The sequence below is a fragment of the Rhinolophus sinicus genome, linkage group LG15 (assembly GCF_036562045.2).
Source record: "Rhinolophus sinicus isolate RSC01 linkage group LG15, ASM3656204v1, whole genome shotgun sequence".
NCBI classification, from domain to species: Eukaryota; Metazoa; Chordata; class Mammalia; order Chiroptera; family Rhinolophidae; genus Rhinolophus; species Rhinolophus sinicus.
The window spans coordinates 14,116,982-14,136,818 of NC_133764.1; the positions used below are offsets into that span (position 1 = coordinate 14,116,982).

Genomic DNA, 19,837 nt, shown 5'->3' on the forward strand with positions numbered 1-19,837 from the left:
TATTGAGCTTCTAATTTTTCATTATTATAAATAATAATGCAACCAAGTTTCTGCATCTCTGATTTTTGACCTATGTGCTGAGTAATTTCTACCCCCAATTTGTGCAAGGATCTGGCCTCATCCATTGATGCTCTACATTCTCAAGACTAGATTCCTGTTACATCATGACACAGGTACAAATAACTTCATTACTGATATTTTCTTTTTTTTTAATTTTTAATAATTTATTTTTTTAATTTATTGGGGTGATAATTGTTAGTAAAATTACATAGATTTCAGGTGTACAATTCTGTATTACATCATCTATAAATCCCACTGTGTGTTCACCACCCAGAGTCAGTTCTCCTTCCATCACCATATATTTGATCCCCCTTACCCTCATCTCCCACCCCTTACCCTCTGGTATTACTGATATTTTCAAGGGACAGGGGAAACATGTATTCTTCATATCCCCCACCTATATCCTCCATATCCTTTGCTTATATCATTCTGAGGGGGAGTTTTAAATGGCTTCAAGGCCACGTGACTTGTTGTTAACAGAGGTATTTTAACTCAGTTAACTATGAAGGAAAAGGAAAAATGTTCCTTACATAAATATGTGGCAATTCAAAGCTCTCATGTCATAAAGATCAGCTAGTAGGAAGGGAGCAAATTTTCTTCAGTTTTTAGACCATTTTATTCCTATTGGGACATATGAGGAGGAGGATGTTGATGGTGATGATGATGGTTACGTCATATTTACTTATAGATGATTGTGATACAGATTTTACTCAGCAGAATGACCTTTCAGTGCTCAGACTTCAGCTTTCAACAAAGCTGAAAAACATCTACAACGTCTCTCTTTTTTGCTTATTTTTCATTTGATTAATAACTTTGCCCATTAGCTTTATTTTCAATGCATTTAGATATATAAAACATTAATATAACAAAATTGTATATGCTGTGGTGTTCTCCGCTTGAGAATGAAAGTTACTTCACCTTCAAACTGAGACAGATACAGCAGTGGTGGGAGAGTGTCGCTGGGGCCAATTTGCATGAGGGATGGTACAGCCCCCTGGAAGAGGGTGGAGAGAGCTGACATGCTCAAGTCCAAGGACAATGGGTAGAATATCAGAGGGAAGCTCATCTTCTGGTGCCATTGCCTCTTAGTCCCATCTCCAGAATCACAGTGGGTTCAAGGAAGAGAGTTTCAATAAAGAAGTAGTGAATATAAACTTTTCTTGATTACTCCCTTACTGATAAGTTACTTAAAATCTCCCCTTAGACATACAACTCTTCTATATTTAGAACAGATTCCTAGACTTGATTTCAAAGATTATGAAGACTGGTATATGTGATAGCAAGGTATTTGGCCAGGTCTTCTATCTCATGATAGGCTGTTTTTCCCTAATACTTTATTGTAAAATTTTGCAAACATACAGTAAAGTTCAAATAGTTGCACAGTGAACATCCACGTGTCTATCATCTGGATTTCACCATATAATTCACTGCACTTGTTTTGCCACATATTTATCCACCGATCCCTCTATCACTCCATCTTATTCTTTCATGCATTTCCAATAAAATTGTAGACATCGGTGCACCTCCCCCTAAATACCTCAGCGTGCATATCATTAACATGAATTCAATATTTGTTTACAGCTCTTTTTATGCAAAAAATCCTCACAAAGGCTCTGTGATTAACGTTTTAAGATTCTCAAAAACACAAAGCTATGGTGATAGAGAGCACATCAGTGGTTTCTAGGGGAACAGGGTGGGTGAGCAGGATTGACTACAAAGGAACGTGAAGGAGCTTTTGAGAGTGACAGAAAGAGTCTATATCTTGATGGTGGTGGTGTATACAGCTGTGTACGATGGTCAAGGCTCCTGGAACTGTACACCTGCAAAGGGTGAATTTTACTGTTTGTAAATTATACCTAACAAACCTGACTTAAAAAAAGAATAATACAGACAATATCCTACCTACTACACAGCTTATGAAATAAAATATTCCATTACCTTTGAAGACCGCTGTGTGTTCCTCCTTAATCCTATGCCTCTGTCTCCTCACTCAGATAATACTATTCTGGAAAAGAACATCCTTTTAAAATCCTTTTATTCCAGCTATATGATTTTCTAAATAGCATATTGTTTTGTATGCATTTGGTCTTTATATAAATGGAATCATGCAATAGTTATTGTTCTATGACTTGTTTATTTCACTCAACATTATTTTTGTGTGATTCTCCTGTATTACTGCCTGTAATGATCATTTATTTTTTAGGGTTGTATAGTATTGCGTGGTATGAATATACCATAACTTATCATTTATTTTCTGTTTGAAGGTATTTTGCTTCTGTGAACACTCTTGTACACATTTCCTGGTGCACGCATGCAAGAATTTCTTTATGGTCTCCAATTAGGAATGGAATTTGTACATCTTCAGATTTAAAGGATAAAAGCAAATTGTTTTCTAAAGTGCTTGTACCATTTTATGGTCTTACCAGCAGTGTATAAGAATTTTTGTTGCTCTATAGTCTCATCAAAACTTGCTATTATCTCATTTCTTCAGTTAGAATAATGTAGTGAGTGCAAAATGGTATCTCCAGTGTGGTATTAATTTGCATTTATTACACTATAAGCAGGACTGAGCTTCCTTTCCTGAATTCACTGGCCACTTGTGTTTCCTCTTCTGTGAAATCCCTGTTCACATCTTTTGCTGATTTTCTATAGGCTCCCTTGTGTTTTTCTTATTAGTTGTGGAAGTTTTTGATATATTTGGGTACTTCAGAATAGCTATATGTGCTGCAAATCTCTTCCAATTTGTAGCTGTGTTTTCACTTAAAAATCATTGTCCTCTGATGAATAGAGGTTTAAATTTTAATGTAGGCAAATTTCTCAGTCTTTTTTTTTTTATGGTTAATGCTTTTTGGACTTCTATAAGAATGACTGAGCCCCTAGAAGATCATAAAAATATTCCATAGACTATTTTTAAGGTTTTATATTTTTACTCTTCTGTGTAAGTAGCTCATCCACCTGAAACTGATTTTTATGCATGGAGGGAGATAGACATGTTGTGTCATTTTTTTTCTCTATGGACACCCGATTGCCCTAACATTGTTCCTTGAAAGGCCTATTCTTTTCCTACTGCTTTGTTAGCCATTGATGTCACATATCAAATTTCTACATTATTTCCTCTAACTTGTTCATTTGGTTCATTTCTCTAATTTTGCTCAAATATGACTTGGTTTTAATTACCAAACATTTAAAATATGTCATGATGCCTTATAGGGCTGGCAGAAGCAGCTTATTGAGACAACAAGTCATACAGTAGATGGTAGCAGATTTTAGGTAGAATTATGTCCGGAGCTAAGGACGGGGCTGATTTGGGTGTGGAGCCCCAGCCTCCTCCACTGCATGACAGATACCAGGCACATTGTAGGATGGATGGCAAGCATCTGAAAGTGAAAATATGCCCACTAACTCTTTCCCAATTAGCTAATATCCTGTAGGTGGAGGCATCTATGGTTGACCATGAAAAGGAGCTGAAAAAGGCTGGCACATCAGAGTATGTCTTGATGGCAGAGACAGTCACAGGGATGTCTGAGGTGGCAGCAATTGCTTTTTGAAGCAGTTGAAAGAAGAGAGGATGGAATGTCTTATAGAAAAGTGTTAAAACCACATGATGGGGTTTGAGTTCCAGCTCTTCTATATCCTAGATGTACAATATCAGGCAAGTTACTAACCTCTCAGAGCCTCAGTTTCCTCCTCTGCAAAATACGGCAAATAATGAAGCTATGTCAAAGTTATTGGGAGGATTAAGTAAGATCGTGCACTGAAATATAAATGATGGCTATTTTTTTTATTATTATTTGCTGATCCCCTACCAAGTACAACAGCATGTTATTTTATATAATTCTCAGACTAACCCTGTGTGGTCAGAGATATTGTTCTCATCTCACAGACGAGGAAACTGAAGGCTAGAAGAGTTCGGATTCTGGTCCTAAGTCACACATTAATAATTGGGAAAGTGAATCTGACTATATACCACGTCTACACTTTTCATATAGCACCAGGCTGCTCTGGCAAAGTATAAGGAGCTGGGGTGCCTACAGCTAAGGAAATGCAAGGTCTCCATGACAGTGGGCAACGACTTTTCAAACAGAGAGTAGGACACTGAGGGAGGGCTAGACAATCTCTCCACATTCTCTGTTCATTAATCTCATCTCTAGGACCCTCAACTTCTAAGTTTCTGGCCTAGAATATCAGAGTGGGGAGGTGACATCCCTGGGGGACTTGTCCCTCCTCACAACCCACTTCTTCTACTGCCACTTTCAGAATCATTATGGACTCCCAACAAACGAAAGTCCTGGACCAGATGGCTTCACAGGTGAATTTTACCAAACATTCAAACAAAGAATGGACACCTATTCTCCTCTAACTATTCCAAAAAATCCAGAAAGACGGAAGCCTCCCAGCTCATTTTACAAGGCCACTATTACTCTGAACCCAAAACCAGACAAAGACATTACAAAAAAAGAAAACTCTAGGCAGAATTATTATGGGACCCCCCAAGATGCAATCCCAGTGGCCCCCACTAACAAAGTCTTGAGGGGGGAAGCATTGTATTCCTGAGGACTCATTAGAAAACTGAGTTCTTTCCTTTGCCTCCTTTCTTGTGCCTCTCCACATCCCCAGGTCAAGGCAAACCTAGGGGTCGGCTGCTCTCTGCGCGGAGCCCTCTTTGGGCCATGAATCTGGGAAAGCAAAGCACTTAGTCTGCACTCTGGTCGAGTCCCAGCTCCGCCATTCGCTCCATGGGTGGCTTTGGGAAGATGGGTAAACTCTGGATTGCACTGTCCTTGTGAGATAAGTGGGATTAATAACATCCCCTAGTCACCCCTATGGAACCAACATGAGAAGTGCAGGAAGGAGTTGGACGTGAGGCCTTTCTGAGGAAATCAAAAGCATCACAAAGTTGGGAAGCATTATTATTGGGTTCATTAAAGGCTTGGGTTGTTTACCAGTATGTGGCTCTCCAAACCCCAACCCTTCCGAGAGGGCTAATTTTCGAGGTCCCTAGGTGATGGCACTGCAGTGCTTCACAACAGAGATGATCTCATCTCTTCCCCTCATTTGCTTATATATGGGCCTTCCTTGCTTTCTGGGGCTAGGGCCGCACAGTGCCGCACCCTCTTCCCTTTCCTTCACCAGAAACCTTTCTGGCTTCTGTACCTGTAACAAGGTAAGTAACCTCCAAGGTCCCCCTCTGCTCCCCAATAATAGAGAAGGAACTTGAATTGTTATCAAGTGAGTCAAACTTCCTAGCTCACACAGGATTCAGTAGGAAAAGAGTCCAGCTCAGGGTAACACAGCAAGTGAGAGAAAGAGCTGGGACCCTCCTATGCCAGGCCACTTTGCCGACACTTCTCTTTCTTGGATGAAGCCTACTTCCCGTTTTTATTAGAGTGACTATGAGGGCAATCATCAAATCCAACCTTCCTGCTAGACCCATTCCTCAGGTAGCAATCTTGGGCCAGACCCCTGCATCTAAAGGCCTAATTGAGTTTTCATCATCAGACATGTAAAGGGTTTAATTTGAATGTCAGAGCAGGGAGCCATGAACACTCAGCAAAGGCATCCTGGGGCTCATTCTGAACCCCCAGTGGTGATCTAGGGGAACATCTTCAGTTCAGGTCACCATGATGGACCTCTTAGATGATAGGTGGTCATCCTAGAATCTTGGTGGTGATAAGTATGCTTCACCTCTGTACAGTGAGGGTTACATGGCATCTCTGTGGAGTGTAATCTTCTTGCCTAGATTTAGTTATTCATTGGGGTTACCCTGCCTAGTTGCCAAATTCCTTTGAGCTGTTTTCAAAAAACGACATATATCAGTGAATGGATTATTTGACCTATTGTCTTAACAGTTCCCAATGCCCCATGTGGACAAAGGGAGCAGAGATTCCTACAGCAGTCCTTCTGGGCCTTTTACTCAGACTTACACCTCCCTCAAATCATATCACTCTTTCATTGTCTTGCATAAATTCCAGCTCATCCAGAAAACATTTCCCAACTCCTATAAGCCCAATCTGATATCCCCCTTTCAGAGAAAACTTGTTGATCTTATGGTCTTTGTTGCCAAGTTCATCATTTACTTGTGTCAGAAATATTGAGCACCTACTGTATGCAAAGTGTGAAGACAGGCATTGAAAATGCAAAGCTGAGTCAGCCATAAATCTGTCCTGAAGCCATGTAGAGCAGTGGGGGTCAGGGGCTCTTTAAAGAAATGACCATGCAAGACATTAGCAGAGATAAGTGCTGTGAAGTATAAAATGTAAGTGCGGCAGGAGGTAATGGAGAGTAGTTTGAGACGGAGAGGTATCAGGAAACCTTTTACAGAAGAGAAACATTTCAGTTGAGTCATAAAGGATTTGGGCACTTAGAGTTAGTGAGAGGACATTCCAGATAAAATAAACAGTTTGAGCAAAGATAGGAAGGCATGAAATCAGAGTGCGAAACCTTCTAACTCAAGTTCAAGTGGATTTGAGACGCTAATTGGGACGTAGTTTAATTATTCTTTAATTATGTAATATGTGCGGGAAGCTGTTTTGCTCTCATTTATATCTCAATTCACACAGTATTTGCTAAATGAATCGAGGTCTATAAATAGACCCAGAGGGTGACACAACAGGAATCATGGATTTCAGAGTTTTTAGGAGACTTTAGGAGACACAGCATGAAATTTCTCACTCATATGGAATCCTCTATGCAGCATCCCTAAAAGTGACTGTCACACAACATGGGGACCTAACTTGGAGTCTGGCATTGAGGCTTCCACCAACTATCCCCGCATGTCTGCAGTTGCTTCTCTGCCTTCATTGCATGTATGAAATTAACCTTTATAGAAAAGAGGATGCTGCAGCATCTAGAGGAATCAGTTGCTGGTGGAGAGAGCAGGAGGGTGGAAGAAGAGAGACAGAGGCCATTGAGGTGGTTTCCAGGGACTGTCCAGACAGGGCAAGAGGACATTCATGACCAGTACTTTACAAGATACCCTAAACATGTATAACTTTTCTATATTTGTCATTGTTTTCATGCACTATCTATTCTTATCAGAAAAACTCTTAACATGAGAAGGACCCAGGTTCTTATTTTGAGAGACTAGCAAGAACGAGTGATGATTATGATGGTGGAGGGGAGGTTGCGGAGAGAGGGCATGAACTGTTGACTGCCACCAACCAGTGGGAGACCACGAGGCACAGCATTGAAGAGGCACGGAAAGCAGGCTGGTTTCTTTTGGGCAAAATGGGAAATCTTTTGGAAAAATGGAAAGCAGGAGGTTGGCAGGCAGACTGTAAAATGCCTTCAGGAACCTGCACTCATGAGAGACCAGTGATTCTGTGACAGTTGGTAGCAGATAGGAAACCTGAACCAGGCAGACATATCAGACAGAGGACAGGCTCTCACAGGGTGGGTGAGGGAGGAGAACCCCAGAGTGAAATGAGAAGCAGAACAAAGTAAGGCAGGTGCTGTTTATAACCATGACCTACCTTATCCAAACTAGCCTGTTTGTTCACAAGCTACCTAAGACAGGTCTGTGGACAAGAGAGCGTGAGGTTTGCAAGGCACGGACACAAAGGGTAGGGAATAGGTTTCTCAGTCAGAAGAGTCATTCAGAGCAGTTCCAGAGAGAACTACAGAAAGACATGGATTTATTGCATCCCTTGGTGAGCACCAGGAAATGCCCTTTGGGGACATTTCCCCAAATGGAAATGGTTAGAAGCAGCCATCTTGGGCTGGTTAGACCAGTGACAAATTTCTGGTGTCCTCATACAAATCCTTTCTCTGATGGCCTCATAGTTACTTGGCGGTTAGCAAGCATACAATAGGATGGATCAGTAACAGATGTTTTTTAAAAATAGAAACCAGACATTTTATAAGTATATTTAATATTTACTCTAATCCCAACAATTCCAACCCCAAAATGCTCCACCATAGTTTCCTCATCAGTAAAATGAGTGAGTGGATACTCTCCAAAATGCCAGCTAACTAGGTTCTTCCTTGACTTAATGACACTATATACAGGGTACACTGAATACAGCTATGTTCACTGATAAGGCCACGACGTGGGTAGGGGTTATAGTCAAAATATTTAACAAGCGCCAGACTGGTACTTTGTACCAATGGATTCTGGCTGAATATTACCCACGGTGGATGTAGGCTTCCCACTGTGACTCAGAGTCTATGTTATTGATGGGAAACTGACATTATGTCTTGAATTTAAATTATGTCTCAATATTTAGGAACTTATCTTTATTATTCCCATATCATGATAATACAGTTGCAGAAGTCACAGCTTTTCACTATTATTATCTATAATGCTTTTTAATTATACTTTAAAAAAAAAAACCTAAATATTTCCAGGTACCAATAATGTTACTAGGTTACTATATTTAAAAAGACCCATCAAAAAGACAAAAAAAAAGTCAAAGGAATTAGTTTAATAAGTAGTAGATAAACATAATCTTAAAACATCCATGTTCTGCTAAAACATGCACATAAAGAATAAAACAGGCCAAACACTTCCATTGATGGATACCACATAAATTAATTTGGGCAGAAACTGGTAGGCTGTTTTGTTATAAGCAGATTTTTTTTTAAAGGAAGCACAATGAAGCAAATGTTATTTCTTTATAGAGCAGTGAGGCAAATTAGGGTCGGTGTAGCACTCTAAACCTTTATTTGATCTGTTGGGTAGCAGTACCTTGAACCTGCTGGAAACATGACAGGGAGGAGGAACCATTGGGTTATTATTGTTGGCCTTTGTAGGTCTCTAATCTGGAAGAAACAGAACATTAAAAAACATATTTACTATTATAAAAGTAATCTAATTCATTGTAGATCATTTGAAAGCAAAAGAAAAGTGAGGGGAAAAAAGGAATTAAAAATCTCCCATAGTTCTACCAGTCAATGGAACTGAGTGAGGTTTATTTCAGGTTGTTTTTCTAGGAATCAATATATATAATTCGGGTATAAATTTATTTCTTCCTTTACTTTTAATTTTAGATTATAAAATTTCACCTTACAGTTGGGAATTTGAGGTTTTGTAGCTGATTACTGTTGGCATATAAGAATCCATTGTCTTGTATATAATGATTTTTTAATCTAACTTGCTAATATCTTAATAATTCTAAGAGTTCCCCTGTTTTTATTTAGGCAGTTTTATTGTTTCCAAATTACATTTTTTTCTCATTTCTATTCTTTAAGTATTTTATTTCTTAGTCTAAAATTTTTAGAATAATGAGAAATACTTGAAGTAACAAAGGCTATTGCTTTCTTGCTCCTGATTTTCATAGAAATATCACTACTACTTCACCATCATGAATAATACGGATGTGTAGTGGATAGCCTTGTCACATAAAGTGGTGTACCTCCATCTCAAGAAACTACAGTTTTTTTCTCACATTGAGAATATATTTAAATGTTTATGAATTGCCTTTTAGAAAAAATTCCTCTTTTCTAAGCCAATTAATATTCTATAAAAGTAGATTTACTAATGCTAAGTCATCTTCTTCCTATAAAATCTATTATGTAATGGTGGATTTCATTTATTGTACTTAAGATTTTTGTATACATATTATCAATGAGGGCAGTGTAGAATAATTCCTTTGTTATTTTGACATTTTAGTATTAAGATTTGCTAACTTTAAAGAATAAATTGAAAGGCTTTCTTTTTTTGTAAGCTAAGGGAAATTTATGTTAGATGATAATTATTATGTTTACATTGATAATTTAAACTAATTTGTATAAGAAATATTTGAGTTTGGAGCCTACACATGGAAGTACATTATTGACAATATTTTTTCTATTTTTTTCTTTTTTTGGTTGAAGTTGGTTTATTTGGTGGGCACACTGTTCTTCAATTGATTGTTCAAATTTAAGAGCAGATGGTATTCCATGATTATTTGATTTACTTTTGGTCTGTGGTTACACCACATTTTCATTTCCTAATTTTGTGTATTTTTGCATTTTTAGTGCTTATATATTTTACAGGTATTTATTTCTTGGTAAAGACTTATGATCAATTCTTTAGTTCCTTTCTATTTACTATCTATTCACTTTTACTTTTAGCATTATTTTCCCCCCCAAATCTCCTCATACAGGTTGTTGGTGAGAAGACCTACTTCCTTGATTCTAGGGAACAAAGGAAGAAAGAATTTATACACCTTCCACGAGCAGGTGGGGGAAGTCCAAGGTAGTTGTGGCATCAGGCAACTCACTTGGAAGCTGGGTAAGGATTGAGGTGAAGACAGAGTCAATGAGTGAGGTGTGGCCTGAGGAGTGGGAAAATAACCACTAGGACACTTGGGAATTTACCCTGGGGCATGGCATATAAAAGTGAGTCGATTTCTTTTTATTGAATAACTAAATTGGGAAGAATGGTCCCTTCCACTATGGGGTGTCTTCTTACAGGGACCCATGGAGCCAGAATCTGGTGCCAATGAAACAGCCATTACGGAGTTCATCCTGCTGGGCTTGGTGGAGACACCAGGGCTGAGACCAGCTGTCTTTGTATTCTTCCTCTTTGCCTACCTGTTCACTGTCGGGGGCAACCTCAGCATCCTGGCAGCCATCTTGGTGGAGCCCAAACTCCACACTCCCATGTACTTCTTCCTGGGGAACCTGTCAGTGCTCGATGTTGGGTGCATCACCGTCACTGTTCCCTCAATGTTGGGTCGTCTCTTGTCTCACAAGCGTACAGTTCCCTATGGAGCCTGCCTCACACAGCTTTTCTTTTTCCATCAGTTGGCTGGTGTGGACTGCTTCCTGTTGACAGCCATGGCTTATGACCGATTCCTGGCCATCTGCCGGCCCCTCACCTACAGCACCCGCATGAGCCAGACGGTCCAGAGGATATTGGTGGCTGTGTCCTGGGCTTGTGCCTTCACCAATGCACTGACCCACACTGTAGCCATATCCACGCTCAACTTCTGTGGTCCCAACATGATCAATCATTTCTACTGTGACCTCCCACAGCTCTTCCAGCTCTCGTGCTCCAGCACCCAACTCAATGAGCTGCTGCTCTTTGGTCTGGGTATCCTCATGGCAGGTGCACCTGTGATTCTTATTGTCACCTCCTATATCCATGTGGCAGCTGCAGTCTTGCGAATACGCTCTGCCGAGGGCAGGAAGAAAGCCTTCTCCACATGTGGCTCCCACCTCACCGTGGTCGGCATCTTCTACGGGACAGGTGTCTTCAACTACATGCGTCTGGGCTCAGTGGAGGCTTCAGACAAGGACAAGGGGGTTGGCATCCTCAACACTGTGATCAGCCCCATGCTGAACCCACTCATCTACAGCCTCCGGAACCCTGATGTGCAGGGCGCCCTCTGGCGGGTGTTCACGGGGAAGCGAACCCTTGCATGAGGGGTGTCTCAGGAGGGCAGAACCACAGGAAGTGAGCAAGACAACTTTTGTTAGGAAATGAGACTTCTGGTCCAAGAAGGCTCTCCCTGGTCATAGGTTTGCAGGTTCTGTAGACCAGAAGCTTTGGCTTGTTGCCTTTTTATGCTAGCTACCCTTTTCACTCCAGATAAAGGTAGAACCCAGTAAGCTCTGTATCGGGAGACTCATGGTCCCAAAGGCAGAACTCTTTGTTTATTTTCTGCCAGGATCCCCAAAAATACACCAGCAAAGATTCTCTCCAAACTAGAATATGCAGAATCACAGCCTGGTGCCAAGTATTAGCACATCCTCCGGCCAGGCTTCCTCTGAAACAGCTACCCCAACATGCTTTTAAGCAGAATCCCACTCAAGGATCCAGACCTACCACAGTGTAATTTGAGACAATGATTTCCAGTACCCTGTCGACATTGCAAGATTCTAGAGTTATTTAACAGTGGAGAGTTTATATTTCTTTCGGGATTTCTCCTTGTTTTTTTCTAACCTGGAAACATCCATTGATTTTTAAATTTTCACTAGAAATTGTGTTTATAAAAATGAAAACAAAACAAAATTTTACCAGTGGAAAATTAAAGTCAAAATCTTCACCCTCTTTGTTCCCATATAATAATTTGATTTTCTAAAAGAAACCACTGTTAAGAATTTGGTGCTTATCCCTCTAGTTTTTTATACAAATATAAACATGTTTATAAATTTTATATCAATATAAACAAGCTTATGTATATTTCATATTAATCGGGGCATGTTATGTCATGTTTTTGGTTTACAGAGCAGACTTTTTTTTTACCTGTCAAACACTTAAAAACTTACCTTATCCATTTTAATGACTACTTAGTGTTAATTTATGCATGATGAGGTATTTTAGGAAGTAAAGTTAAATTAGGGTGGGGCTCAAATCTGATAGGATAGTGGCATTATAAGTGATGAAGAGGCCGAGAGAGAACTCTTTCTTTCTTCATCACCTGGTAAGGCTGCTGTCTGCAAGCCAGGAAGAGGGCCCTTACCAGAACCTGACCACGCTGGCACTCTGATCTCTGACTTCTAGCTTCCAAAAGTGTAAGAAAATGAATTTCTGTTGTTTAAACCACCCAGCCTATGGTATTTTGTTATAGAGGCCTGAGCTGACTAATATAATCCACTAGAATTATATATTTTTATAAAGGAATTTTTTTCCCCAAGTTTATTGAGGAATAATTGACAAAGATCATTGTATATATTTAAAGTATACAATGTGATGATTTGATATACATTGTGGAATAATTACCAAAGTCAAGATAATTTACACACTCATTACCTCACATAATCAACTCTTTTTGTGTATGTGTGTGGTAAGAACACTTAAGATTTACTCCCAGCAAACTTCAAGTATACAATACCATATTATTAACTATAGTCACTATGCTATAAATTAGATCTCAGAACTTACTCATCTTATAACTAAAAGTTTGTACCCTTTGACCTACATTTCCCCAGTTTCCCAGTCCCTGGCAACCACCATTTTACTCCCTGTTTCTATGAAATTGGCTTTTTTTTTAAGATTCATGTGCAAGTGACACCATACAGAATATGTATTTGTCTGGCTTATAGCACTCAGCATAATGCCATCAAATTCCATCCATGTTGTCATAGTGGCAGGAGTTCATTCTTTTTTATGACTGAATAATATTTTGTAGATACATACCATATTTTGTTTATCCAATCATCTGTCAGAGGACATTTAGTTTATGTCTATATCTTACCTATTGTCAATAAAGCTGCAGTGAACATGTGGGTACAGATATCTCTTCAAGATAGTGATTTAATTTTCTTCAGATGTATAACCAGAAGTGGGATTATTGAATCATATGGTAGCTCTACTTGTAATTTTTTGAGGAATCTCCATACTGTTCTCCATAGTGGCCCTGCCAATTTACAATCCCATCAACAGTGTATGAGGGTTCCCTTTTCCCCACATCCTCACCAACACCTGTTATCACTTGTCTTTTTGATAACAGCCATCCTAACAGTTGTGAGGTAATAGCTCACTGTGGTTTGGATTTGCATTTCCCTGATGATTAGCGATGTCAAGCACCATTTTCATGTACCTGTTGGCCATCTTATGTCCTCTTTGGAAAAATGTCTATTTGGGTCCTTAGCCCATTTTAAAAATTGGATTATTTGCCATTTTTTGGTCTTGTGTTGTACGAGTTCTTTGTATATTTTGGATATTAACTCCTTATCAGATATATGGTTGCAAATGTTTTCTCCCATTCAGGAGGTTGCCTCTATTGATTGCTTCCTTTGAGGTACAGAAGTTTTTTGTTTGATGTAGCTCTGTTGGCTGAGGTCAATGTTGGCAAAGACTGCAGGGGGTCTTTGGTGGGCCAAACTATGGTGGCCCCGCAGGTGGCAGTGATGCCTAGAGCTATTGAGCTCCAAAGTGGCAAAGGCTGCTGGTGTCCTCCTGTTCTCCTCATATGCCCATGGGGGAAGTTCTAGCCAAAGGGATGCCTCTTTTACCAGGTCTGCTGTGCCAGCACTCAGATTGGCAGCAGAGTTGGGGTCCTGGGGCTCAGGTGCACTTGCTGTGGTGGTAGCACTAGAGTCACTTTTACACCCTTATGAGTCTCCACCCTTACGACCTAATCACCTACCAAAGACCCAACCTTGTAATACAATCACGTTGGAGGCTAGGGTTTCAACATTTGAATTTAGGTGTGTGAGGGTGGGAGGGGCAACGACAGAAACCTTCAGTCCATAATCTTCAGTCGCATTACCTGTCCAGCACAACTTTAAACTGGGTTCAAGGCTAAAGATCCCTGACCACCAAGATAACGTGGTCAAGGCTGAAAATCCATCTGAAGGCTGGTTTGCTTTGATCTTTCTATTCCTACATTAATATAATACTGGAGTAGTCATTTAGCTCTTTTACCCAAGGATCATGTAAGAAAGTGTATTTAATTTCTTTGTGGATCTTTATTGATGTTTAAGTTTCTGTTATCATTTATAATTTTTATGTATAGTTTTATATTTTTAAAAATGTTACTGAATGATGAAAAGCCTTAACGTTTATATACTGTGTTTCCCCGAAAATAAGACGGGGTCTTATGTAAATTTTTGCTCCATGAAGGCTTATTTTCAGGGGATGTCTTATTTTTTCATGTACAACAATCTACATTTATTCAGTTACAGTCATGTCATCTTCTTCTGGAACATCGTCATAATGTACTAAATGCGTCCATCTGGCTGAGATCTTAACTGGGGCTTATTTTCGGGGTAGGTCTTATTTTCAGGGAAACATGGTTATTACATTCTTAAGCCAACAGTGCAAGCCTAACACAGCAGGGTCAGCTCCCCATAAAACCACCAAGTCAAGATCATAATTATTTGCATTGAGAGTAACAGCTATAATGGGAGAACAAGACAGTTACACTGGAGGTAGCAGCTGGAAGTTGAGGTCAGCGCTCTGGATTGGGTTATTGGGATGGAGCAGAGGTCACTATTACTAAGAGTTGAATGCCTTAAGCTCATATCTAGAGCATAATCCATGTTATATTTGAAACAATATTTATCACAAGCCACAGAAGCTGGAAGTATATTGTTTGGGGGAGAGGGGTTCATGGGAAGGGGGTGGGAGAGGAAGTCACATGGCATTATTGTTGAGATCATGTACCTTGGAATCAGACGAATGCAAGTTTGAACCCCAGCTCCACAAAGTTCTAACTCTGTGACTTTAGTCAAACTACTGAATCACTCCGAACCTTAATTTATTTATCTGTAAAATAGGAATAATAAAGGTATCTAACTCATGGATCTGTTGCAAAGGTTGATTGGGATTTAGTGTATATAAAGCTCATGGTATGGTGTGACATACATAATAAGCATGTGATAAATGTTATCAATTATTATTATGTTCATAACAATGTTGGTGGCCTCCTACTGGGAACTTTGTGTATTACTTCATTTAATCCTCCCAGCAACCTGAAGAGGGGATATTACTCTCATTCCACAGATAAGGATACTGGGGTCCAAAAGGGTTCAGCAGTTGCTGATAACTGGAAGAGCAGATCAATTCATCTACAAAGTCCATCAAGCTTCCCGAAGAGAATAGGCTGTCACATGGGCTTGGGGAGTAGTTAACTGAGGGGGACACAAGAGCCCAAGGGCTGCACTATACAGTCTCTCCAATTTCCTCTCTCTCTTCATCTGTATCACAAGACTCTCGTTTTCTAAAGGCCTGGCCTAGAAACTGATGATTGGGGGCAACTCCCAACGGGGCACCCCTGGTCCCTCCTAGCACAGCACAGTTCTTCTGCCACTTCTCAAATCATTAAGGGATTCCCACGGCACAGTCTCTGTTGGCCCTCACTAACAGGTCCCCGGGTGGGGTGTACATGGTTCCTGAGGATTCATTAAGAATTTGAATTTTAAAATGGCTTCTCCAGCTTTTGCCTCCTGCCTTGGGTTTCTTCCTCATTCCCAGGTTTAGGAGTAAGCTTGTCTCTGCCACCAGGTCCTGTTTGGACCAGGCGCCTAGGAGAGCAAAACCCTCAGTCTGGGGACCCAGATTCAGTCCTGGCTCCATCTCTAGCTCCCTGGGTGACTTTGGGAAAGCAAACAGCTCCCCTATGTCCCAGGTGTTATATTATGGTAACTACCCTAACTCTCCCGGAAGATTATATAGGGGATAGAGATGATGTTTGGAGAAATTCTAAATCACCACAGAGGTATAAGGCACCAGTGCTTTACCTCTGTAGTGTTTATTAGGGCTTATATTATTATCTGCCTGTCCTTAGCTCTCCCCACATCCTCCTCCCACTTCTTAGGCTAATTTTGAGGTCCCATGAGGATAACACTATGATGGAGAAGTCCCATGTCAGACATTCTCTCAGCATCTCTGTATCTCATTTCCATATGTATATATATACCCCCGGAGTAGCTGACTGAGCTTGTGCAGTCTCACCCCCTTTCCATCCCTTTCCATGAAACCTCACTGGCCTCTGTGCCAATACAAAGTGAGTTCTTTCATGATCCTCCCTCTGCTCCCATGTAACAGGGAAGGGACTTTAGTTGGTACTAAGGAGTAAGTCAAACCTCCTGGTTTTACAGATGCAGCAACAAGGTCTCAACATCAAAAATAAGAGACTTGCTCAGGATGACATGTCAGGTGAGTGGAAGAGTTGGGAACTATAATGCAGAGATTGAGGTTCCTCTTTCAGGCATCTTTACCAATTCCCTCTTTTTTTAGACGAAAGCTTATTTTTCTATTCTGTTAGGGGTGAATGGGATGAGATTCAGGGTTCGACTTACGCAGCTCAGAACCCAATCCTTACTGGGAAACCTGTCCAGATCCCTAAGACCAACCTTAGTGCATGAAGGACCCATTGGAACTTCCAATCAGGGAGCGGTCACAGCATAATGAAGGAAGCCTGGGACTCAAGTGGACCCCACGAGTGGTGACCTAGAAGGGCCTCCTCATCAGTGATCACTCCTGTGATTTCATCAGCACAGCTGTCCTAAACGGATAGGCCAGGGGACAACTCCGCATTAGGAGATCTTATGTAAGCTTCATCCCTTGTTGACTGAAGACTACACAGCAGCTACTAGGTGGGATTAGTACTCTGGCTAATGACTTACTTATTTTTAAGGAGTATGTCTTCTGATTATAGAAAATATGTGTGACGTTTATATAAAAAGCTGTGTCGGTGTGTGGATTGCTACAACTGCATGCGTCATCTAGACAAATGAAAGAGTCCTCCCTACAGCAGTAACCTTGTGCCTTTCACCCAAATCTTTAACCCCCCCCACCCCAAGTCATATCAATTCTTCAAAGTCTAGCACAAATTCCCACTTTTCCAGAAACCCTTTTCTCACTACTATAGTCCACAATAATGCCACCTTTGTCAGAAAACCTAGTTGTCAACCAGTGCATTTATTCATTTACTCATGAAATGGTGCATAAATAAAAAGAGTGCATGCATGTAGCTCCTAAAGTTGAATCAGACATGAATTTTATCCTTAAACTGGCCTGGAGGAACTACACTGAATCACTAAATGATTGTGCAAAAAGGTGCAGTGGTAAGTACCACGTAGAAGACAATTAAAGTGCAGTGGGAATGTTGAAGATGCAAATATCACTTTTAAATGGACACAGATCGAGGAGGTATTTCTGGAGGAAGTAGCATCTGAGCTGAGTCTTGAAGACTTTGGCCATGTGATGGGGAAAGAAGGAAATTCTATATAGAAGAAATAGCAATAAGCAAAGGTGGGGATGGAGGAAGTCACAGAGTTTGCAATCTGATGATGTGGGTTAAAGTAAAAAGGGAAAATAGGAGGCAGCTGTGGGACCGTGATCCACCCACGGCACTCATTTAGACTTCAGCTTCTGCAGCCTGCAAGGCAAGACTTTGCAATCTCCGAGGGCACAGCTATAGCAAGTGTGGGAGTGGGTCTTTGAGTTTTAAAAATGAGTCAGAATAGGGTCAGCTGGTTAGCTCAGTTGGTTAGAACGCGGTACTCTTAAGAAGGTTGCCGGTTTGATCCCCACATGAGCCACTGTGCGCTGCGCCCTCCACAACTAGATTGAAACAACTACTTGACTTGGAGCTGATGGGTCCTGGAAAAACACACTTAAATAAGTAAAAGCTTTTTTTTAAAAAAAAAAGAATGAGTCAGAATAGATTGAGAGAGTATTACAGGAGAAGGACTTTATGGCTTTATGATTCTCAAGACAACTTGTGTTTCCTCGCATGGGGTATGTGTAAAGGTTAAGATCTGGGGCTCTGGGGTCAGGCTACCTGGGTTAAAATCCTGTCTCTGCAACTTGCATTATGTGACCCGTGTTCTCTCTGTAAAACAGGAATTAAAATGGTATCCATGTCGTAGAGAGGTTTTGAGGAATAGATGAGTTAATACACGTAAAGCACTTAGAACTGTACACAGCGCCTAGCCCCGAGTACGTCTCCTCATAACTGTGAGCTGTGATTATTATCAGGAAATGTCCCCAGGAAACTGTCAGTATTAAAGATATTGGGGCAGCCTGAACAGTAGATATCACAGGGAAAGGGATTTCTGGTTTCTTTTTTGTTCAGTTAGTTTATTGTGATGTTAGATTTAGTAGGTATGACATGAACATGCCCAGGAGGTGGGACTTCATAAAACATAAAAATCATCTGTATTCATTGTAGACAAATCAAAAAGTAATGAAGAGTAGAGGGAAAATAATAAAAACTACCCAGATTATTACTCAAACGACTGATAAAGTTTGGTATTTCCTTCTAGTCTTGCTCCTGTGTGTGTGTGTGTGTGTGTGTGTGTGTGTGTGTGTGTGTATTTGTGTGTTAATATTGAAATAATATTTTGTTGTATAGTTTTGCGTCCTGCTTTAGTCACTTTATATCATAAGAATTTTGGTTTTTTAATTTTAATTTGAATGTATTTTGTATTATGTTTTCCACGAATATATGTTGATGGTATATAAGGAATATATGGATTTTTGTGTATTTGTTTTTTATCTTGCTACTTTGAAAAATAGTTCTCCATTTGTTTTCTCTTACAGACAATCAAAAACCTTTTTCTCTACCTATCCAACATATAAACTTGTTTTTTCTATTTCTTGACATTAATTTTGCTAATGATTCTAGGACAATGATTAAAAAATAGATGTAATGGGGGGGGGATTCTTCTCTTGTTCCTGTTTTCACAGAATAATTTGTTATTCTCCATTAGGAAGGATCCTGCAGTAGCCTCTCATTCCTAGATAACAAGTGGGTGTTTTTTCTTTAAATCAAGACTGGATTTTGACCTGTAAGAAGTACCTTTTAGGTAATTGATCTGATATATTATGTTATATACATACGTTTACTTATATTAAATCATCCTCAATTTCTTATCAGAGGTCTCCTTAATAATGTTAGATTATTCTTTCAAATATTCTGATTTTTTAAATTTCTGTAGTTGTATTTAGCATCTTGTTTCTATATTCATAACTAAAGTTACTCTCTATTAATATTTGATATATTTCTTCCAAAACATTTTAGATTTTAGTGTCAAATGTATGTTAACTTTATAAAAAGTAGTGGGGTGCTTAAATTTTTTTCTCTGCTGCAGGAAGTTTATATAGCATGATAATATTCTGTTCATTAAAGTTTAAACAAAATATCTTTCAATAGCTTCTTTATAAGCCTAGGGATTGCTACTAGGGTAATTATTTCTTTGGAAATTTTTTCCACTTTCTTCTTTTCTCTGTTTTATTTGAGTTTTCAGACTGTTGTTAAATATATTTTCATTTACATTTTCCTTTCATTGTGCCCATTTTATTGAAATTTTCCATTTAAGTAATGTAGTTATAGGGAATATCTCTGGCTGTAACCCTTTCTAATTTGTAATTGTATTTACCCATTTTTTTTCTTGT

At 39.7% G+C, this 19,837-nt stretch overlaps 1 protein-coding gene across 1 annotated transcript; it reads left to right on the forward strand.

The window, feature by feature from the left end:
• Positions 1 to 10,449: 10,449 nt before the first annotated feature.
• LOC109439141 (olfactory receptor 3A1) lies at positions 10,450 to 11,409 on the forward strand. Its single transcript, XM_074320264.1, has one exon. It carries the CDS (start codon positions 10,462 to 10,464, stop codon positions 11,407 to 11,409), a length of 948 nt encoding a protein of 315 aa, XP_074176365.1. The 5' UTR covers positions 10,450 to 10,461.
• Positions 11,410 to 19,837: the final 8,428 nt, after the last annotated feature.

What these genes read in the sequence shown, in the direction of transcription:
- LOC109439141 (XM_074320264.1), top strand. Translation starts at nt 10,462, where the DNA reads ATGGAGCCAGAATCTGGTGCCAATGAAACAGCCATTACGGAGTTCATC.